Source organism: Triticum urartu, chromosome 3A (genome assembly GCF_056163025.1).
Source record: "Triticum urartu cultivar PI428250 chromosome 3A, HENAU_Tu73, whole genome shotgun sequence".
In the NCBI taxonomy this organism is placed as follows: Eukaryota; Viridiplantae; Streptophyta; class Magnoliopsida; order Poales; family Poaceae; genus Triticum; species Triticum urartu.
In genome coordinates, this window is record NC_141875.1 from 744,648,959 (window position 1) to 744,672,520 (window position 23,562).

General features: G+C 45.1%; 2 protein-coding genes across 2 annotated transcripts; both read right to left on the minus strand.

Annotated features, from left to right (window-relative positions):
* Window positions 1-1,604: 1,604 nt before the first annotated feature.
* On the minus strand, window positions 1,605-5,450 carry LOC147982599 (disease resistance protein RGA5-like). Its single transcript, XM_087514473.1, has 4 exons — window positions 4,504-5,450; window positions 2,270-4,214; window positions 2,105-2,142; window positions 1,605-1,938 (listed from the first exon to the last, which is right to left on the minus strand). The coding sequence occupies exons 1-2, from the start codon at window positions 5,196-5,198 to the stop codon at window positions 2,279-2,281; spliced, it is 2,631 nt and encodes an 876-aa protein (XP_087370599.1). The 5' UTR covers window positions 5,199-5,450; the 3' UTR covers window positions 1,605-1,938; window positions 2,105-2,142; window positions 2,270-2,278.
* A 4,695-nt stretch (window positions 5,451-10,145) lies between these two features.
* Window positions 10,146-22,813, minus strand: LOC125546408 (ABC transporter B family member 20). The gene is made up of 11 exons (XM_048710665.2): window positions 22,024-22,813; window positions 17,677-17,731; window positions 17,415-17,590; window positions 16,902-17,102; window positions 16,466-16,725; window positions 16,070-16,380; window positions 15,739-15,959; window positions 15,298-15,638; window positions 13,547-14,325; window positions 13,114-13,355; window positions 10,146-12,065 (listed from the first exon to the last, which is right to left on the minus strand). The coding sequence occupies exons 1-11, from the start codon at window positions 22,429-22,431 to the stop codon at window positions 10,836-10,838; spliced, it is 4,224 nt and encodes a 1,407-aa protein (XP_048566622.1). The 5' UTR covers window positions 22,432-22,813; the 3' UTR covers window positions 10,146-10,835.
* Window positions 22,814-23,562: the final 749 nt, after the last annotated feature.

Here is a 23,562-nt window from a genome sequence, read left to right on the forward strand (position 1 = left end):
CAATGGATTTAGAGTTTGTGTATTTGTTTTGTGTCTTTCAATTTTACCCTTTAACCAAAAAATACTAGTGATTTTGTCCAGTAGTATTGTTGGATCTAGTCCATTGAATGACTAAAAATGGACGGCTCATAATATTCTGATGTACTGTAAAAGGTCTCAATTAAAAACACTTAATGCCCATGGTCTTTGGAGGTCTAATTAAGTTTTAGGGATGGATTAAAGCTGCTCTAGCATCCAATCGATCCCTGTGTCTTCCATGTTCCAACTGGTGTGTACATGTATGATGAACTGCTCTAGCACAAAGTTCCAAGATCCAACCGTTGACACAGGTCTGCAAGACGGAGGACCCCATTTATTTCGTTTTATCGAACCTACATGACAAATACAAGCTGAAACTTTACCAAAAAAGAGTTTCCCCGCTTTGTATTCCAAAGCAACCAACATCGAGTACAGATAACACTGTAGCGAGCAGCATAACACACCAAGAAAAAGAAGAAGAAACAAATGCCAATCACGGCAGCTTGGCAAAGTACGGATGAACCGCCACCGCGGCGCCCACCGAACACAAATCACCACAGACCGAGGCTCCGATCCGCCGCGTACCAAGCAGCACCTCCAAGAAGGGATGCCACGCCGACGACGCTGCTGCCCGGACGAGTCCTCAGGTTTCCCCGAGCATGCGAAGGGAGGTGGGGGGTGGATACCACCGACACCCTCCAGGAAGGAATGGTGGCACCCGCAGGTGTCACCGCATCGGGGCCGAAGCCGGCAGGGATTTCTCCCGCATTCCAACCCCAACCGCCCAACCGGACAGAACCGACCCGTCAAACCGACGCCCACCACCATGCGCCACCGCAGTAGGGCCGCCACCCACGCCGCCTCACTACGAACACCACCACAAGGCCAAGAGGACCGGAGAGAAGCTCACCACGACGGGAGCAGCAACACCGACGCCGAGCGGGAGGGAACCACCTCCACCGCCGTCGTGCGGGAGGCCCGTGCCTCCGGCACCGTCGCGGTAGCCGTCCGGACGCGGCAGCAGGGCATGCCGGGCCACCCCTGGCCCAGCCAGGCCCGAAGCAGGCCCGTTAAGCCCCGCCGGCCGCGATGCAGCAGGCCGGCGTCGTCGTCGCCGGCACCCAGCCGCTCGTCGCATCTCCCCCGCCTCCCAGAAGCCACGCCGGAGACCATCCCCGCCGCCGGCCCGCCCAGGCCCAGATGGGGCCCGAAGGGCCCAGATCTGGGCCGAGCGGGCGACGCCAGATCCCGCCGCCGCGCCGCCCAGCTGCTCGCCTGCATGCGCTACGGAACCCCGCCGCCATGCCAGACCGCCGCCGCCTAAACGCACCACCCGGAGCAGCTCTGCCCGTGCCGGAGAGCGACCAGGAGGGGGAGGGCCAGGAGGCCGCCGCCACCAGCAGCCCCGGGGCCAAGCCGGCCGCGGGCGCCGGCGACGGCGGCGGGAAGGGAGGAGGAAGGGAGGGCCTGGAGGGAGGAGGCCTGGCGCGTGGCCGGTCGCCCGCGGGGGGGCGACGCGGTCGCGAGAGGAAAGGGAGGAAGAGAGATATTACCAAGGTGAAACTTTACAAAACACATCTTACAAACTGAACGCGACATCGACTCGGAAATTAAGCTGCTAGGAACAAATCAAGCACGTCAACGAAGGGTTAAAGCAGGCAAACAGCCTAGCTGCAATAATTCATGATGGGCACATTGCCCTACAAACTTGATGATTCTTGAATTGCCTGCCAGGAGCAAGAAGGGAATTTGGACATGAGCGGGCAAACACATTGATGGCTCCATCTCGTGCGCTAAACAAGGAAGACGGATCAAACGCAGTGCTCTGAAACTTCTTTGTCGGATTATTCGTCGGAGCGATCGAGTCATTGCCGTCGAAGAAATTAATCTGCTGTTAGCTCCTCCTACCTGCAAGGCCATCTGGAAGCACGCATATGCATGCAAATGGTTCAGTTGAATGCATGTAGCAGGAGGAAGGAAGAAAACAGAGTTCATAGTTCATACTTTATACTGACATTGCATCGCTACAGGATAAGGAAACACACTAGCTAGGGAAAATGCTGAAAGAACAGTTGATCGGTTGTACCTGATTTGCAGGATTTGATGATCGAGCCCTTGATCCACCTGAAAATGAAGAGAGAAAAAGTGGGGAGATGATTAAAAACTAAGGAATTAAAAACAGAGGTGGGCAGAGGAATGGGAACTTGGCAGCACTAGTTGCAGAAAACGGGAATGCGAGAGAGGTGTATACCTGCTCCTATCAGTAATTATTGTTGATTTTAATGACCGGGCGGTTGGGATGGTCTTCCGCTGCGGCCCTCAGAGCCGCATTTGCTTCATCCACTTCTTCCTTGCTGGCGTCCTTACAGAAAAGGTCAACAAAGACAGACATGACCGAGGGGAGGTGCCCCATGCTCAAATCAATGTCGCCACGGCCGATCCACCTAGCTTGGAAGCTGAAGCGAAGTCTTTTGAGCCTTGGTGCGGCTCCTCGTGGAAATATAGACGGCGCAATGCCGATACGATGGAAGAAGCACTCTTCGGCACATGGAAATGCATCAGCAGTAATTTCCAATACCATGGGCGACCAATTTCCAACAACAGCTACACTGAGATAACGAAGGCGGGGCAACATCCCAAGAAGCGGGATGTCCTCCGGTCGCAATTTACTAATATTTATTACCAGATACGACAGGAGAGGAAGCAATGAAGGATCAATCCACGCCGGCAGTGTCCAAAACGAGTAACCCATATGTAATACACTACGGAGTTGCTGAGAGGGCACCAAACCTTCGTGCATGAGATTGACATGTCCACCTTTCTCACCATGAATATCTAGAGCTTCCAATTTGTGGAGATTACTTAGGGATTCCACCAAAGTTTTAGCTATGCTCTCATCCAAAACTCCCCAGAGAAGCCGGAGTACCCTCAGCTTGGTCAGATTTCCCAGCTCTTTCGCAAGATGGTGATTACAACTGTCTGCAGAACTCCAATATTTGCCCACTGTCAGTCCCCGTAGCACTTCTAGGGAAGTTAAGTTACCAAACCCGTATGGGAGCTTCACACCACTGCCAACATCAAAGTACACCAGACTTCCAAGTCCAACAACACTCGACGGTATTTCTTTTATACTTGTTCCACTAATATCCAGGACTTGCAAAAACAATAGTTTTCCTATTTCCACTGGAAGCTCCTCACCCTCATAACCTTTCAGTCGTAGCTGCCTCAAATGCAAAAAATTCCAAGTATCCGGAGAAGAACAATATTCTAAATCCAACACACGCAAAACCTGACAGCCTGAAACTTTGTACAGTTGGTCAACTTTATCATTTGTGAAAACAGAAATTGATCTTACTTGTGCCATACTGGTGGTAGCCACTTCGACATTGCTATTTTGGATTGACAACCTTCGGACCTTGCTTTGTGAATCAGGAATTTTCCTCTTGGTGCCATTCAATATAGTGACAAAGTTCTCTTCAGTAGCCAATGAACATATGAGGTCAAGCACCATGTCATGTACACGACAAGCTTCTACTTTCTCTTCCCTGTCGATACCTATCGGCAGGATCATACTTCTATTTACTAGCTCATTGAAGTAGTTGTCACCAAGCTCATATAAGCTAGTTTCTTCCTCTTCACTATAAACGATACCTTCACATACCCATTTCAATATCAGCTCGGCTCTCATAATCAGGTGATCTTCTGGAAAGGTGCTTAGATACAATAAACATGGCTTAAGATAAGAAGGTAAATCATAATAGCTGAATAATAATATCTTCTTCATCTCCTTTACATTGCGATTTTCTTTGAGTCCACGGCCAATGGAATGGAGCACGGCATCCCACTGGTCCTTTGTTCTCATCTGGCGGTTATTGGATAGAAGACTTGCTATGGTAATAATTGCTAATGGTATTCCACCACATTTCTTCAAGTTGTTTTCACATACTTTGACCAATTCATGAGGGCATTCTTTCTCATGAGAAAATATTCTTTTATAGAAAAGCCTTCTTGAGACATCCTCACAAAGAGGTTTCATATGATAAATAATATCATGACTCGAAGAGCAACATGCTTCAGCAACACTGACATTGCGGGTTGTCATGATTAACCGACTTCCAATACTGTTCTTAGAGAAAGCCCGCTTGATAAAATCCCACGCACTTTCATCCCACGTGTCATCAATTACCATGAGGCACCTATAAAAATATTTGTGAGAGTTAGTTGACAAACAAATTAATGAAGATATATCTAAGAGTTTTTTTTTTATAAAGAGAGACTATGGGCTATATGTCGGGTAATGGACCATAGTAAACCCTATAATTCACATTTTTTAGAAAAGGAAACCCTATAATTCACATGAACAGTGTAAACCTACAGAATAAATCTAGAATGCGCTATAAGGATGTGTATGCACCAATGCAACATGGTGTTGATTTTACTAGACGAAATGACTATTGATCAATAGTATGAAAAAAAGAAGCATACCTCTTTTCATCAAGGAATTCAATGAGTTCGTCGATGAGATGCTTTTCTTCTCGTTCGACATTATATATGTTTGAATACCTGACCTTGTCAAGTTCAAAAAGAATGTCCTTGAAGATTTTCTTCATGTTGGGATTCTGAGAAACCGAAACAAAAGCACTACAATCAAATTGCAGTTTGATCTTGTCATAGACCATTTTAGCAAGAGTTGTCTTGCCTAACCCACCAAATCCAACAACAGAGACCATCTTCAATGGATTCTTTGACCAGTCATCACCATCAAGCAACATATTGATCAACTCATCCCGTGGCTCTTCAATGCCGACGAGCTCTGTCACATCTGTGTACATAGCCATGGTGCGAGGGTCAACAGTAGCCCTAGCACCGGCGTCCAACGACTCCAGCTTGTATCTTTGGCGCAGCTCAGCCAACTGTTTAGCTTGACGAACCGCTTCTTCTAGAGCATCAGAGATTCGATGGAGATCTTTACCCTTCTTGAACAATATGCCAGTCTTCTTTAGTAACTTCTTCACTCTATTCTTCGGGTTGGCAGATCCACTGCCCACGCGCAGCACGAAGGCGTCGATGATGTCCTCCATTTGGCAGGCCAGGTCCCTCACCATTCCGGCCCAGATCTTGACCTCCTCGTCAAGCTCCTCAGGCGGCACCCTCGCCACCTTGCTGAGAGCAGCGTGCATATCAGCTTCAACTCCATGTCGAGAGTGTCGACGCCTTTCCTCACGCGCTTCTCCAGGGTGAACTCGCCTGCGAGCAGGCCCCCCAGCTTCGGGAGGAGGGGACGGATGGCCAGCATGGCGAGCTCCATGGCTAGACCTCTATGGGTGTGAGATTGTGCTACTGTTTTGGCAGTGTGAGCGGAACAAGGCTGGTTACAAGGAATGCTCTCACAGTGTGCTATTCGTTTGGTGTTGTAGAGGAGAAGTTGTGAAAGTGGGTGATTTGCCCTTGGTTTTGGGGTGTGGTAAAGATAGACTATTCATGTGATGCAGCACAGCTTTTGGGGTATTGGTAAAAGCGGTCACGCGCAGGCACATGAGCTGTGTCTCTCCCTCTATACACGAACACGCGACAAATGGCTTTGGATGCTGCCTGGATTACTGGGTAATCAGGTCGGCAATTAGTTGAATAAATACTACCTGCCAAATTGCGCAAACGGTAACTTCAGAGAGAGAGAGAGAGAGAGAGAGATTACTACAACCAATGCACCATCACATGCACTGACATGATACTACTTGAATAAACCTTTTTTAGGGTATACTACTTGAATAGTGCTACCACCCATCCTTGGATGGATCAAAGCAGCAGCTAAGTAGATGTAAGAACGTTGCTACACGGATGACGTTTCACGCACGAAATGTAGACGATGCTGCATATCCCACCATCCATGCGTCAGACCAAAGTGCAGATAGCTGTTGGAGTAGTTTCGTAGATGTAATGACACTACTTTTTGAGATTCAAATTTTACCAAAAATTTAACAATAAAATGTGGATTATGTATCAAAAAGTATACCTTTGTTTGTGAAACAAAAAGGTATACCGTTAACTTTGTATCTGAAAAAAAAATCAATAGTATTTATCTTATGTTGCAAGATTTGTGTATATTACTATTTAGTAATAAAACAGTTGGTTAAAATTAAACATTTCTTTACTTGAACGGAGCAGTTCATCAATGAATAGTGCGCGAGAGGCCACATCGAGATAAAATTGTACAGAGGAAAGTATTGCTCCTTGTCATCAATACCAGTGGCGGCGTCGGCGAATTGGTGATCTTGGAAGGGCATTCAGGCAGAGAGAGAAAGTGATGTCTATCTCGTGGCACACCACTAGTGTCATAGGTAGGCATGTAACAGTCGGTACTCATCGTCATGAGGGAACTGCTCGACAAACATGCAAGGCCTCATGTGGTCGCCGTGCAACTGGTACATGCCCTCACATTTGTCACCGGTGCCACCATTGTCCTCCGACTTCACCTCCTCATCGGAAGGCATCAAGATCCTGATGGACTCACCAACATGGTGGCGTTGGTTGGCAAACCCAATTTAATGTTCAACGCATCGAGCAAACCAATAGGCAATAATGCATATGCGTTCATAGGCCAGCCCATTACGGGATCTCTATTTTTTTCATGTTTTTCGTTCCTCCTTTTTCATTTTCCGTTCCTTTTTCCAGTTTTGTTCTTACTTTTTTCTTGATTGTGTTTTTTTAGTTCTTTTTGGAGAACATTGTTTCCACATTATATGAACACATATTATCCGCACGTGTATGAACAATGTTTTTCAATCATTGAACATTATATTCAACAACAAAATGCCGAACTTCTAAACAATCCTGTATAGCTTTCAGCAAAAAATCCGAACAAAAACTCTTTAACTTTCAGCTTTTCTTGCCAAACTTCCAGTGGAAGGAAGGAAAAGGGGATAATGAAGAGAGAAACCATAGATGTGTGGGATGGCCGGTGATGAAACTGAGATGAATTAGTGCTACGATGAGACAGCGCCGCGTGAATTTTAGTGTCTCAACCATGAAGGGGACGTCACGTCGCATCACACTTGAGCCAAGGGAAAAGAGGAGCAAGACCGTGGACGCGGCCATTCGTGTAAGAGCAAACCTAGATATTGTTTTATGCATTTATGAAGTAGTATAAAATATGTGTAGTTCTTTTCCATCAACTAATTTTATCCTCATTTATAGATTTTGCTAAAATGGAACAAAATTAGAAAAGGTAAAGATAACTAGAAACATGTATGCAGCACATATTAGTAATTCACCCTATCAGTTAAATTAAGACGACAAATGTATGCGCACCCATTAAATTAAGTAAGAGGTTAAATATGTACGATGGACATGGTCAAACAAAATGGTCCATAATTAAAAGATAGTAGTATCGGATTCATCCCATCCCATCCCACCACTACCTCTGTAATTACAGAGTGTTAATACCCAGCAACAGGAAGCATCCTAATAAACAATTAAACCGGCAAAAAAGTAGACTTACTCTCGTAGTTCCAAGCTAGCTGCAGCGAACTAACTACTCCCTATGTAAACTAATATAAGAGCATTTAGATTACTACTTTAGTATAATAAACGCTCTTATATTAGTTTACGGAGGGAGTAGTTAGGAAAGCCAATCTAGCAATCATCAGCTACAAAAGAAAGGCATGAATATATAGACATCACAGCCTGCCTGCAAAGGTCATGAATGTTCAGTCAGTCTGGATGAATGAATCGCACACACTATATATGTTGGGAGTCAAGCCGATGCGCCAGATTAATAGCGTCAAAGCCCCACTACAATTCTTAGAACAGCAAATACCACGCACAAAAATAGCTGTACCATGTCTTGCTGTGACATGAAAGATGCACCAGTCAGCGAAGCAGAATCGGTTAGCTAGCTTGGCGTAAAATGTACAAGACCTACTGGCAGGATCGCCAAGTTTGCGGAATCATGCATGACGCACCAGTCTCTCCCCCGACTCCCAACCTGCCACGACGTGACGGCCCATTGCCGCCAGCCATAAGTGGATCTGGTTGAGTTTGGGAGAAAGGAGGAAGATTGGGGTCTAGAGAGCGGGGTTCAAATCTGCGAAATGGGGAAGAACCCCCTCTCTTCATAACACCCGTGGATGCCCAAAGAGGGGACAAACCCGTGCGCTCTCTACACACCCACTCCACTCAATAGTTGCATATGTCTTCGTTTCACTAGATTCCCACCTATGTAGCCGCCCAAAGAAGCTTTCCAAATCCGACTTTAGGAGGCCCGCTATCCTCCAAGCCTTGCCTTCATTAAGGACCCGCTCTAGTAGCCTACCCGGTGAAGGTGTGTCACCGTCAAACATGATCCTGTTGCGATGCTTCCACAGCTCCCACAAGGCAAGTATGATGATGGCCCTCACATCCTTCTCCTCCGTGTCGTGTATCCGTTTGTTTTGAATCCATTCTGTTAGGGTGTCGTCGATGGTTGGCGTCCATTGCGGCATCCCCAGTGCGTGGCATATCTGCATCCAGAAGGTCCGTGCAAAGACGCATTGTAACATGATATGGTCCATTGTCTCGGCATCTTGGCTACATAACGGGCATGTTTGTTGGTGCGGCAGTCCCCTTTTGCTAAGCGACCCGAAGTCCAGCACCTGTTGCGCACCGCTAGCTACGTGAAGAAACAACATTGTAGTGGGGCTCGACACTTCCACGTTGCCTCCGCGGTTGGGGCTATCTCTCTTCCCATGAACTTGGTGGCGTATGCCGATCGGGCGGAGTATTGACCATCGCACTCCCAAGCCACTTGATGGTGTCCGGTATCCCTTCTTGAAGTTGTATGCCCTGTACTTGTGTACACAGGTTTATGAACTCCATGAGTGTTCGAGCGTCAAGGTTCGGTCCGATGTCGGTTGCCCACGTCCTATTCTGCACTGCGTCCTTGACTAAGAGTTGTTTGCGGATTCGGCTTGGTACCTTTGCATAAACTGTAGGTGCAAGCTCCTCCATCCGATAGCAGTCCATCCATCGATCTTCCCAGAAGAGGGCGCGTGTGCCATCTCCTAGCATCGTTCTCATTGCCGCATTGCAGAGTTGAAGGGATGCCTTTGGCACTGATACCGTGAACTCGCTCCAGGGCCTCGTGTCGTCAACGCGTGCCAGCCATGGCCAGCGGGCCTTCATTGCTACATTCATCCAGCCGATGTCTGGGATCCCGAGGCCACCGGCCCATTTGGGTGCACATACCGTGGGCCAAGCCACCGCGTAGTTACCTCCATTCGCCTCTGCCTTGCCACATCAGAGAAAGCCACGCAAGATCTTGTTGATTGCCAAAATTGTCTTCGCCGGGAGTTCCAGGGCCAGCATCACGCCGTTACCTCCATTCGCCTCCGCCTTGCCACACCAGAGAAAGCTACGCAAGATCTTGTTGATTACCGAAACTGTCTTCGTCGGGAGTTCCAGGGCCAGCATTGCATGCACTGGCATCGCCGAGAGGACAGACTGGATGAGGATCAGCCTGCTGCTCTTTCGTAGGGTCGCGGCACGCCATGTGGGCAGCCAAGCAGCAATATGATCCACTAGGCCTCGGAGCTGTGCGGCCGATTGCTTTCGGATGGTCAGTGGTAGTCCGAGATACTTTATTGGGAAGCCGCCCAGGGAGCAGCCTAGTACACTTGTCACCTCTGCCATTTGCTCTTGTGTGCATCTGATTGGTATCCCGTTTTGATGGCAACAGCCACTAACACGAGGCATCAAATCAAAGCTGCTTGATTGCCCTCCCTTTTTGATGGCAACAGCGACGAGACATAGCAGCCATGGTCCAGATTGAGGTTGCCCTCCCGTTTTGAGGCGCAACAGACCTGTTGTGGTTTGATCCAGATTGATATGCTGCCGGGACTGGCGTTGAACCTCAGCGAGCTCATATTTTTCCCATGGCCAAGAGGCAAAATAAAACAGACGCTTAGCCAAGCTCCCAAACAGATGCTTATTTTCTCAAGAGAAAAACAAACACACGCAGCATTCAAAATAAACAAACAAATGTACATATGCTGCAAATTACTAATATTTTTGTTTGCCTCAAATAAATTTGTAACTCGCTCTTCGGCTAAATAAAACAAGAAACTTATATGGAGCATAAAAACACGCACCCAGCAAAATTATAAGGATGAATATTGTATGACGAACATGATGAAACAAAATTAAGCGGTTGAGTATGTATGACGAACATGATGAAACAAAATCAATGGTCCTAGGCTGTGCTAAGCTACCACCACAAACTAAACAATGCCATACCAAAGCAAAAAAGACAGTATCCGTCCCTCCACTACCTCTGTAATTACACCTCAGTGACAAACTACACTCCATACCCAGCAAGAGAGCTCATCCTAAATGGGCAGAAGAGGTCAATTATCTCTAGTTCCAATCTGCGCCAAAGTAGGAACCCAATCTAAAAATCATCAGTTACAAAAAGAGCATGCATGAATGTATAGGTAGGACAGCCTGCACATGTCAAATGTCTTGAGAAGAAAGTCCATGCTCGCTCGCCAAATCATGCAACGATGGAGCCGATCTGATGCGCTACAATGGTATTCCAGCTCCATCCACTCCACGCCCCGGTGTGATTTTCAAAATGACAAATACCAATAGAATTTTAGCCCCATCGAAGCCCCAGTAACATACAATCAATATTGAATACCATCTGCCAATCCTATTCTCTCAGACCACGCAGTGACAGGAAGCTGCCTTCCATCCATGTTTGCCCATTACCAGTCAGCAAAGCGGAACCGGTTAGCTTAATTCCATTGGAGTAAGGTAATGTACAAGATCTACCGGACCATCATCTATATTAGCCTACGCTGCCGGAACCCCTTGGTGAAGTGAGGCTGCATCAACTTGATGTACAATCCATTCATCTGCACCAGCGAGTCGTGCGTCCCTTGCTCCACAATCTTGCCACCATTGAGAACCACAATGTTGTCCACGTGCTTCATCATGGCCGCCCTGTGTGCGATGAGGATCGTCGTCTTGTTCCCCATTATCAATGTATCAAGTGCCTCCTGCACCACCCTGCTCGACTCGGACTCGATGGCTGAGCTGGCTTCATCAAGCAACACAATGGGCGCGTTCTTCAGCACGACACGGGCGATTGCGATCCGCTGCTTCTGCCCAGGTGTCAGATCCACTCCACGCATCCCCACGTGCGTGTCGTAGCCGTGAGGCAGGCTGCTGATGAAATGATGGGCATTCGCGATCCTGGCAGCCTCTTTCATCTCGGATTCCGTCGCATTGTGCCTGGCATATATGATGTTCTCTCTTATGGTTGTGGAGAATATGACAGGGTCCTGAGGAACCAGCCCCATGTGGCTTCGCAGCCATCTCACATTGAACAACTTCAGATCACGGCCATCCAGCAAAACTTGGCCAGCAGTGGGGTCATAGAACCTCTCGATCAAAGAAATTATCGTGCTCTTCCCTGACCCAGATACACCCACCACAGCAATTGTCTGTCCACCATTGACTTTAAGGCTAAAATTACTCAAAACCATCATCTCAGGACGAGTTGGGTAGCAAAAATCAATACTCCTGAACTCAATGCTCCCGTACACATTAGGCGGTTTCAGGCCACTGGCATCATCTGGATCAATCTTGGGTACACGGTCAATGATCTCAAAGACTGAGGTGAGGGATTTCCGACGCTTGAGGATGTATGGCGCAAGGCCAAATGGCTCCACCAGTGCAAAAGTTGCAAAAGAAAAGACAATGTACTCTTTGAGTGCTGTTACCAGGCTGAGATGCCCAGCCTTGACAGCTACGGCTGTATACCACAGCAGAAGCGCATTGCAGGCGAAAAGAAGGAACTGAGAGAAGCCAAAGGCAAAGCCAATGCCCATCCCATGAACAAAGCTTTTTGTGAGAATACTTCCAAGCTGCAATCTGTAAAGCTCCATTATTTTGTTACCAGCACAGAATGCCACCACAGTATAGATATTCCTGACTGCATCTTCAAGAACTAAAGAAGCTTTCCTGTGCATCTCCTGAATTCCTCTAGAAAAGCCAGAAAGCCACATTTTCTGAAAAAAGAACGGAAGAATCCAAGTATCAGCCCCACTGTACAGTTTAATAAGAGCTCAGTAAGAACTTACTCAAAAGTAATGCAACTATGGATTAAATTGCGTACTTGAACTTAAATGGGCTGAAAACAGAGAAGTAAAAGCAGTTAAAATAATTGCCAACGATACTGACATAGTCTCCTAGACAGTAGACACACTAGAAGTATATCACTGACAGTGTTAGAAATATACCAATTGAAAGTAACCTTTGTAAATGGTTATATGGTGGGAATACAGGTGGACTAGTGTAGCAGCCTGAAGTCCACCTATGTGAAAGATGTCACGCTGTTCCAGAACAAATTTGGTCAATGCAAAACTAACTCTGTACTGTCATAGTGTCAAATCTGAGTTCAGGTTTGACTACACCATGTAGAAAAATATTTCTTTTATACAAAACCAGTTTTGATACCATAACAATTGCCAAATAAATTAGCGATGACAGGAACATCTGCTAGTAAAGTGCCTCGACAGAGCTGAATTTGCACAGGTAACACAAAAACATCAAGCCTGTGACACCAGGAAGTGCACTCGGTGTTCAACAGAGCTGTGAAGTTAAGCATCTTGTACTATAAATGTGATTATATTGTGCATGCTGTTGTTTTAGCAGCCCTTAGGAGGTTGCTTTACTTGGAACATTGCTAGAGAGAAAGGCCATCAGGGCACTATTAAGTATTGCAATTGCCAGATAAAGATAACACAACAGATATATCAATATCATAAAAACATGATTCAAATTTTAATGTAGCTCATACTTGGACACAGCTTGAACCTTACCAAGGAAAAACTAAACAAATCATGTCTCCTTCTGTAAACTAATGTAAGACGTTTTTGCAGTTCAATTTTAACTGCAAAACGTCTTATTTAGTGTACAGAGGTAATAAACCGTAACAGTGTAACATACATAGACATTTGGTATAAAGATGTATCCGTACATGCAAAATGGAAGTTCCAAAACAAATGACCTTGCAATTTTCAGGAATCAGAATGATGAAATTTGATGAGGGCTAACCTGTGCAACTGCAGAAATCACAAGGATAGGCAAGGTTGCGAGTGCAACAAGAGCAACCCGCCATTCTAGCAGCATACCCAGAAGAAGTGCCACAAAAATAGCCGATGTATCTTGGATGAATATAGAAAGCCTGTTGCTGAAAGCAGCACGAACAAATGTTGCATCATTTGCAAGTCGCATTGACAAAATGTCTGCACTGTTCTCCTCATCATCAAACCATCCGACTTCATTGCGTAGAATCGCTGGATTGCAGTGAAGGGGCAGCAATCACAGATCAGTCAATAAACATTTTTTATACTAAGCTATGATGTTAGAACATTTGTGGCATTATTCGATGCATTAGATATTGATGAGATGTTGATGTAACAGTATGATATTATGTCAAGAATATGTTATGACACAAGAATGGAACTTTCCGTAGTATAGAACATACCTGAAAACATCATCCTTCTTACACGCTCAGTCATTTTCTCTCCCATTATACCAAAATAGAAGTGTTGCAAGAAGTTAGCCAGCACAGTAATTATACCCATGCCAACAATGAATGAACAATACTTGTTCACTTCATCATGTACATCGCGGACACCTATTCTGTAGTATGCCACCAGTATTAAGGATATCGTATAAGCAAGAAGAGGATTAAATGAACCAAAGCAGGCAGCACCAGCACTCCCCAGCAGAGCATAAAAATACTCTGTGAGGCTAAGCTCAGCAAGCTTCCAAAATGATGGAGCCTTTGTTTGATGCTTCTTTGATGGATCAGAACGAAAATTATCGAACATATCAAGAGTTCGGCTGAAAGTTTTCGAGTGGGAACGCTCATTTTTTGGATCAGAAGTCAATAATGGTGATATTGGTGATTCTGGATCTGAAGTATTTGAAGACTGTCGATGTAGGGGGACATCGATTTTGGGAAGATCAGGCAATTTCATTTCAAAACTATCCTGCCTTTTGATGGATGGAGCTCTCTCAGAAGGAACCATTGGTAGTCTGATTTCTGCCATTTGCTCTGAAGGAGGACTCTGAATGTTTGGCGACTCACGTGAGTTAGGGTTAGCATCAGAATTTCGAAATGCAAGAAAACCATGTGTTTTCTGAAGTGAAGGTGATTTTGACATGATAGGAGAAGATGACTCCTGGAAGCTGTGACTTGCTGACGAATCCCGTTCAATTTGGAAGGAGCTGGGCTCTTTGTAGTTTCTCATAGGTGTCCTGAAACAGTTTAGGAGAAAACAAGTGCTTTGATCAGCAGACAAAACCAATAAACACTTCAAAGGACAAACAAAACCTAACAGATCTATGAAATCAGTATTGTATTATGCCAGTTGCTGCAGGCATGACAAACAAACATTTTATGCCAGCGGAGCAAAGTAAATTGTTAAGATCTTATAGTAGGCATATACAAGGAACTCAGCAACATCAATTTGAAGCTAATAGCACAATAAATAATTCAGAGCTTACAGAAGGTAAGGTATGTCAAGGAACTGAAACTGTTTCACTGCAATACTTAAGAAACCCCAACATATGTTGTGTGTGAAATAAGCATTCAGAAGTAACAGCTCTTCTGCAAGCTAAGAGGAAGTTACACATATTGCTTGACACAAACAGCTCAATCAAAATATACATGTACATAACTTAGACATTTCACTTTCATCATGCAGGTCACGTGTATGAAAATAAAATTTGTACAATATCAAATGCACAGATGAGTGAGCCCAGAGGAATCAGAACAAATTGCACCTTAATATCATCCGTCCAAGATTACCATATAATATCAAAACAGAATACCACTATTCTTTGTTCGGTAAACAGAAACTAAGAGATAGATGTTACAAACAATTAAAGCAACTAGAATGAGGAAATATCACCATTCCGTTGGACATAAAAAAATCAGACAATATAACACAATAAAGTAGGCACAAAATACTAAAGGGACTAATAAACCAGGACGGAGGTAGTAAAAATCAAAGATGCAACAAAGTAGCCATGTTGAAATGTAATAGTGGCAGTCGCATACATAAGCAGATTTATTTTTTATCATATTTATACATCAACATAGGAACTCAAATCAAAATAAAACAACAGCTGTTCACCAAAGAAGAATCAGGAAAGTTTGCACAAACATAAAATTATACTTCCAAGGAAGTAGCGGATCACTAGTTGCATATGAGATGATGCACTGACCTCTTCGGAAGTTTTGCTGCTTCTTCACACTTAAGGAGTTCAGCATAAAGACCATCAAGATTTAACAATTCTTCATGTGTCCCCATCTCGACAAGTTGGCCTTCCTCCATCACTGCTATATAATCAGCATTCCTGATAAGGCTGAGACGTCTGGCTATAATGATAGTAGACCTCCCAAGCATCAAAACATCTAGTGCTTCCTGAACAGCTTTCTCAGCCTCAAAATCAAGAGCACCAGTAACCTCATCCAGCAAAAGAATTGATGGATTTGAGAGCACAGCACGAGCAATGGAGAGCTTTATCTTTTGTTCCTCAGTCAGCGAAAGCCCAGCACGGCCAACCTATTTCATATTAGTTCAAATTAAAAACCATGTCAGAACTGTAAAAATAAATAAAGAAATTGCCGTTCCAGCAACTTCTAAGATAAAAGCAGCAAGGTACCTGGGTTTCATATCCTTTTTCTAGCGAACTGATGAAAGTATGTGCATGAGCTGTTTTGGCTGCCTCCTCAATCTGGTCAGTTGTAGCAGATCTTCCATATGCGATATTTTCCCGAATGCTCAAGCTCAACAATGCTGGTTCTTGGGTCACAAGTCCTATTTGGCTTCTTAACCACTCTAGCTTTAAGTTCTTTATATTCTCCCCATCCAAAAGTACTTCACCTGTAACACATAACCACGAGTAAGCCATAAGCATAGTTGAGGTGACAAGATAATAGAAAAAATAGCTTGCAACTAATAATACCTAAGGAACCCAAAGAAAACTATAATACCTAAGGTTGGGTCATAGAATCGCTCCATGAGAGGTATTATGCTGCTTTTTCCTGAACCATTTCTGCCAACAAGAGCAACAGTCTTTCTAGCAGGTACAGTAAGGTAGAAGCCACTTAAGATGGGGATTTCTGGGCGGGAGAGATAACTGAAGTAGACATTACGAAACTCGATGTTGCCTTGTACTGAATTTAAGATACGACCATCCTGGTTTACAGTAGAAGTTGAACGGCTTATCATTTCATAGAGTCTGTATGCAGCTATACGCCCTTGCTCGAAGGAATAGAAGTTCGTTGCTGCTTGATTAAGTCCACTACAAACAATTAAGAGCACTGGGTAAGATGATTATCAGTGCAGAAGTGTAGAAGTAAGGAAATTGTTACAATCAACATGCTTACAGTCCACTCAGAATAATAGCAAACAGGGCAACTACAATTTCACCACCATTGGCTCTTCCATGCAAAATAAGGAATCTCCCGACCCAAAGTTGTAAGGCACAAGAACATATGGCGAGCCCATATGTAAATCCGAGACCAAGACCTTGCACCAGACTTATCAGAATCCCATAGCGCAGAGTCGCTTGAAGCGAAGTAGCATAAGAATACTTTGCCAGGGTCTCATTTGTGAAGGAGTACAAAGTCCTAATGTACAAGATTGCCTGCAAAACAAGCACTGCTCAGCTGGATATACAACTTCATTTGCAGTTTGCTGATGGATGCAACTCTAAAAAACAAGCATGCTTAATTTTGCAACTAAAGTGACCCAGCCAACATAATCAATAGAAACAGTTGACATGTTTTATTTTCTTATCGGTTCACGGGCAAGTTAATATACCTGTTCAGCAATGCTTGCTGCCTCGCCATACGCATCCTGAATATTTTCTGCCAACCTATGGAGAAATATGTTTGATATTCCTCCTGCAGCAACAATGAAGGGTCCAGTAGCCAATGTCAAAAGAGCTATTTGCCAACAGTTCACCAAACCAATGACAAGTCCACCAAAAAATGTAGCCATATTGTGGATGTAGTTTCCAACCTAAAAATAACACAATTCAAAACAATTCAATGGACCATACAATGGCAAGATAGACCATTTCCAAAAAATACAATGGCAAGATAAAATTCAAAATAGTCCATAGACCATATAAGACATAATGATTCGGTAGACCATATGGCCAGAAGATAATTAAGCATGCAATTCATTATCCACAGTTAAAAAGGTTAATCATAACACTGAATGGATCATATAGCAGCAAGATAAACTATAGTATGGTTCAATAGACTATAGAGCAGATATGTAACACAATTCATTATCAATGACTAAGAAGGTTCGGCAATGAAAACTCACTTTCTCGCTCAGGGCAGACTGAATGAGCAAGACATCACTCAGCACTTGACTAACAATATCGCCATTGTTTCCATAGGTATCAAAGAAACTCATGTCTTGGTTTAACAAGACTTGGACATACTTTGACCTTATCACTGCTGTCTGCCTTTCCCCAGTCAAAATCCAGCATGAAACCTCTGTAAATATAGCAGACTTATTGACATTTGGTAAACATACAAGGACCTTTTAGTGATTTTGATAAGTTGATGCAGCCTCATCTTACCTATCCATCCAGCAAAGAACACACCAATGGCTATATAGAGGAAGTATAAAGCGTGCTGCAGAGCCAACAACAAAAAGGGTGACTTGTAAAACACAAAGACAAATAATCTGGTAGAGAAAAACTATTATAGGCAGCAGCAAGACAAGTGAACGATACACAAACATTTTCTGGGACAAAAGACAGCTAATATGCAGTATTTACACGTAGCGTGGCAAATTACAAAATTGATAAGTGAGTGCTAACATCTGTGCAGAAAAGCATGACAAAGTTACAAGTTTCCCATAGACCGGTATGCAAAGGTTCATGCAAACAAAATTTCAAGCATGAACTTGTAAAGATTCACGAGAGTGGTTCTCTTCTTCCATATGAATTTGTAGAAAGCGTGGTTTGCATTCAAATTCACATACAAACAAGTGAAATAGAAAATTAATCAGGTAAACATAAGTAGAAAATCATAATAGCAAGCTGGGGTTCCAAATTGAGATGGTATGAGCTCAGCACAATAATGCAATATGATCAAATTACAGAGCATAGTCGATCTATATTGGATCGAAATAAATAGCATTACTTAAACAGATGTGCCTATCATTTTTGGAAAACCATAAAAATGAATTATGAAAAGAAATGAAAGATATGCAGCCAGCCTCGCACAGCAAGCATGACGGACGTCATGATCTGGTTGGAGAAGAGCCATCCAGATTTTGGTTGACACGAACTTTGGTGTATCCATTGAATTGTACGCGGAAAGCAACAAGTACTACTTTCGTGTCGTCTATCCCAAAGGAGAACATATGCGCTTGGCCGCTACTGAGTGGGGTGAGTGTGCAGGCCTCAAATGGTTAAACCTACTTAAACGGTCATCCTAACTAAATTCCTTTGTCGGTATTCCATCCAGATAAAATGCTATAATTCCCTTCCTTTAAGGCAAACACATGCAGCACATTCAACCCCAGCAAATGGAGTAAGTATGATGACAATAATCTTGTAAAGCCAAGTAGCAGGTATGAATAAATAAGTACTGCTTACCAAACATCAGAACATCGATTATAATCTATATTAACAGTACATATCAATTATAACTTATATTAACAGTAGCACCTAAAAAGAACAGTACAGGACTCGAACAGCACATTTTCACATTCAGTCATAAGCACGTGATTTAAGCAGATTTCTCCATAGCATCATTTTCAGGGGTTGAAAACTACAAAAATGTATTACCAGAACAAATGAAAGATATGTGGCCAGCCATGCACAGCGAGCATGTCGGACGTCACAATCTGGTTGGGAAAGAGCCATCCAGATCTGGCTGGACGTCATTGAATTGTATGCATAAAGCAACAAGTACTACCTTTGGGATCTCGTGTACGCCTTACCCCTTACGTGTCGTCTAGCCCAAAGAAGAACCCATTCGCTTGGCCGCTACCGAGCACACGGGCCTCAAATGGCTAACCCTATTAAATAGTCATCCCGAACTAAATTCTCTTGTCGGTATCCCATCCACAAAATGGTTTGACCCTACTTAAACGGTCATCCTAACTAAATTCCCTTGTCGTCCATCCCGACAAAATTATATAAACTATAATCCCCTTCCTATAAAGCAACCCATGCAGCGCATCCAACCCCAGCAAATTGTGATGGCAAAAATCTTGTAAAGCTATGTAAGTAGAACGCATGAGTAAAGAAGTGTGACTTGCCAAACATCAGAACTTCATCGATTTACAATGTGTATGAACAGTGCACCAGGACTCGAACAGCCAAATTCAGTCCTAGGCACTTGATTTAAGCAGATTTCTCCTCTTTGAGCAAATCAGGTAGAACTAAAATCAAACTAGTGCCACAAATGTCCTAATAGGCTAATACACACACGTGACTCCAGATTGCTCACTACGAATAAGTTGTGATGGCAATAATCTCATGAAGCCAAGTATCAGGCATGAATAGAGAACTAAGAATTACCAAACATCAGACCATCGATTACAATTTATATGATCAGTACACCAGGCAGCTAAAAAAAAGTACACCACGACTCGAACAGCACATCTTCACATTCAGTCCTAAGCACATGACTGAAGGAAATTTCTCCCTAGAATCATCTCCCCTTCTGTTTGAGTAAATAGGGCAGAACTAGAACGTAACTAGCACAAATGTTCTAAGCGAACCCAGATTGCTAACTACACCCAGGTACTGCAGGAAAACCATAAATAAATAGCATTACTTAGACAGATGCATCTATCACTTTTGGAAAACCATAAAAATGTATTATCAGAACAAATGAAAGATATGCGGCTAGTCACACACAGCAAGCATGTCGGACGTCATGATCTGGTTGGAAAAGAGCCATCCAGATCTGGCAGGACATCATTACTTAAACATTGATTATAATTTATATGAACAGTATGCCAGGACTAAGACAGCACATCTTCACATTCAGTCCTAAGCACTTGATAGAAGCAAATTTCTCCCTAGGATCATCTCTTCTGTTTGAGCAAATTGGGCAGAAATAGAACGAAACTAGCACAAATGTTCTAAGCGAACCCAGATTGCCAACTACACCCAGGTACTGCAGGAAACCCATAAATATATAGCATTACTTAAACAGATGCATCTATCACTTTTGGAAAACCAGAAAAATGTATTGTCATAACTAATGAAAGATATACGGCTAGTCACGAACAGCGAGCATGTCGGACGTCACGATCTGGTTGGAAAAGAGCCATCCAGATCTGGCAGGACATCATTGGATTGTATACAGAAAGCGACAAGTACTACTTCTGGGCACCTCGTTATCGCCTTACCCTTTCGTGTCGTCTAGCCCAAAGAAGAACCCATGCGCTTGGTCGCTAACGAGCAGGGTGAGCACACAGGCCTGAAATGGCCAACCCTATTTAAATGGTCATCCTAAACTAAGTTCTCCTGTCAGTATCCCATCAACAAAATGGTTTGACCCTATTTAAACGGTCATCCTAACTAAATTCCTTTGCCGGTATTCCATCCAGACAAAATGCTATAATCCCCTTTCAATAAAGCAACCCATGCAGCTCATCCAACCCCAGCAAATCATGATGGCAATAATCTCGTAAAGCTAAGTAGCACGCGTGAGTAAAGAACTGTGACTTGTGCAACATCAGAACATCATCGATTACAGTTTACATGAACAGCGCACCAGGACTCGAACAGTACTGACTCACATTCAGTCCTAGGCATTTGATTTAAGCAGATTTCTCCTCTTTGAGCAAATAGGGTAGAAATAAAATGAAACTAGTAGCACAAATGTCCTAATAGGCTAATACGCACACGTGAATCCAGATCACTCACTACGAATAAGTCGTGATGGCAATAATCTCATGAAGCCAGGTAAGCAGGCATGAATAAAGAGCAAACATCAGAACATTGATTATAATTTATATGAACAGTACACCAGGACTAAGACAGCACATTTTCACATTCAGTCCTAAGCACTTGATTGAAGCAAATTTCTTCCTAGGATCATCACCTCTTCTGTTTGAGCAAATTGGGCAGAAATAGAACGAAACTAGCACAAATGTTCTAAGAGAACTCAGATTGCCAACTACACCCAGGTACTGCAGGAAAACCATAAATAAATACTAGCATTACTTAAACAGATGCATCTATCACTTTTCGAAAACCATAAAAATGCATTATCAGAACTAATGAAAGATATGCAGCTAGTTAAGCACAGCCAGCATGTCGGACGTCACGATCTGGTTGGAAAAGTGCCATCCGGATCTGGCAGGACATCATTGAATTATATGCAGAAAGCGACAAGTAGTACACAGGCCTCAATTGGCTAACCCTGCTTAAATGGTCAACCTGAACTAGATTCTCTTGTCGGTACCCCATCCACAGAACGGTTTAACCCAACTTAAACGGTCGTCCTTACGAAATTCCTTTGTCGGTATTCCATCCAGACAAAATGCTATAAATTATAATCCCCTTCCTATGAAGCAACCCATGCAGCACATCCAACCCCGGCAAATTATGATGGCAATAATCTCGTAAAGCTAAGTAGCACGCATGAGTGAAGAACTGTGACTTGCCAAATATGAGAACATGACCGATTACAATTTACATCTACAGTACACCACCAGGCAGCTAAAAAACACAGTACACCAGGATTCCAACAGCACTTGACAGTAGCAAATCTCTCCATAGGACCATCTCCTCTTCGGTTTGAGCAAATTAGGCGGAACTATCACAAATGTTGTAACTGAATCCAGTACCGAGCTAGCTACTGCGGGGAAAAAAACTAGGCGAAGGAAACCTTGAGCGGCACGGCCGTGAGTGAGATCTGCGGCTGCTGCGGGGGGAGAAGACGGGGGCGCGCACCTGCTTGATGTCGCGGAAGAGCTGGTCGGTGTGGCGGCCGTGGAGGGAGTTGATGGCGCGGCCGAAGAGGTGGAGGTAGACGACGAGCGCGACCCCGTGGGCGGCGGCCGCGGCGCCGCCCGCGGCCATGAGCGCCCAGTCGAGGCGGTCGGCGCAGGCGAAGAGGCGCTTGAAGGGCACGGCCGCGGGCGGCGGCTCGGGGTCCTCGCCCTCGGCCCCCTCGTCGTCGCCGTCGCCGTCCTCGGGGCCCGCGCCGTCGGGGTGGCGGGGCGGGTCCCCGGGGCCGCCGACGCCGAATGCGTCGGCGGCGTAGGGCGAGGGCGACTCGGGCGGCTCGGAGGTCTCGGAGACTGGCGTGAGCGGCTGCACGTGCGGCGGGGACCAGCCGAACAGCCCCCGCGACACCATGGCCGGCTAGGGTTCGGGCTGGACTGCTCCCTCTGCTGGGTGAGTCTGTGCCGGGCGGCTACTGGGCGGGCGGGTGGGCGACTGGGCCGGTCGCGGGCGGCGGTGGCGGCGGGGGATTTGAGTGGAGCGGGTGGTGGTGGGCGGGGTTTGGTTGGCTGGTCGGCTGCGGTGGGTCAAACGAGCGGGGCGGGGGGAGATGCTGGCCGAATGAATGGCGAGGGCGACGGGGGCTTGGGCGGCCGTGGCCTCTCGCCGGCGGCGGCGGAAGGTGGAGGGGAATGCGGCGGGGCGGCCGGATCGGGGGCGGCGTGGACAGTTCCGCTCCGCTCCGCTCTACTCTACTCTACTGTGAACGAACTCAGTTCCAGTTCCGCTCGGCTGGCTGGCTGGCTTTGCTGGCTCTTTGGCGTTTTCGCACGGGGGCCCTCCGGGTTCTCAGATTTTACCAACACGTCCCATCAAACCCGAATGAATAAACGGTTACGGTGGAGGTGGAGAACGTGTGGTTCAACACCAACACCAACACGAAGGAGGCCGTGTTCCGGTTGTGTTTAATTATGGTTTGTACTAAAAACTCCCCTATGCTATGCGTGTGAACTTCCGTATGCCATGTGTGGTTCGATGAACTTGGGCGAGATGTTTTTAGCGCCAACTAGTTTGTTTATCATCACAATCACAGCTCTTTCTTGTTTAGCAGAGTATTCATTTCAAAAGTCAGTCTTGAAAGGAGCCTCAGGTTATGATTACTGTGAGTTGGCTGGGTTTGCATATACAAATATAAAGTAGTACTAGTCCAGCGGCTGGGATGTTTGACCGACGGCTGCGATGGCGTGTGATGTGACGGGCAGACATAGACAGATTGATAGATAGATAGATACAGCTCTGCCTTTGCTGCTAGTAGATTCCAGCACTAGAGCCACACAGCTCCTCCGGCACACATACTACATACATACAAGATACAACCCTCATATGCTTCGGATTACACTACGGAATAGATCGATTCGGATCCACCTGTTCAAAACCGCAACACGCGATCCAACGCAAACAAAAAAAACACACACACACACACACACACACAATGATCAGGAAAGGGGAGGTGCTTCTCTCCTGGCTGGGCTGCCACCAACACAG

Excerpts from the sequence above, each read along its gene's own strand:
- LOC125546408 (XM_048710665.2), bottom strand. The coding sequence starts at position 22,431 with ATGGTGTCGCGGGGGCTGTTCGGCTGGTCCCCGCCGCACGTGCAGCCG. Across the intron at positions 16,726-16,901 it reads CAGCAAGCATTGCTGAACAG|GCAATCTTGTACATTAGGAC; the intron begins GTATATTAACTT and ends CTTGTTTTGCAG. Across the intron at positions 16,381-16,465 it reads GCTATTATTCTGAGTGGACT|TGGACTTAATCAAGCAGCAA; the intron begins GTAAGCATGTTG and ends AATTGTTTGTAG.
- LOC147982599 (XM_087514473.1), bottom strand. The coding sequence starts at position 5,198 with ATGCACGCTGCTCTCAGCAAGGTGGCGAGGGTGCCGCCTGAGGAGCTT. Across the intron at positions 4,215-4,503 it reads GAATTCCTTGATGAAAAGAG|GTGCCTCATGGTAATTGATG; the intron begins GTATGCTTCTTT and ends ATATTTTTATAG.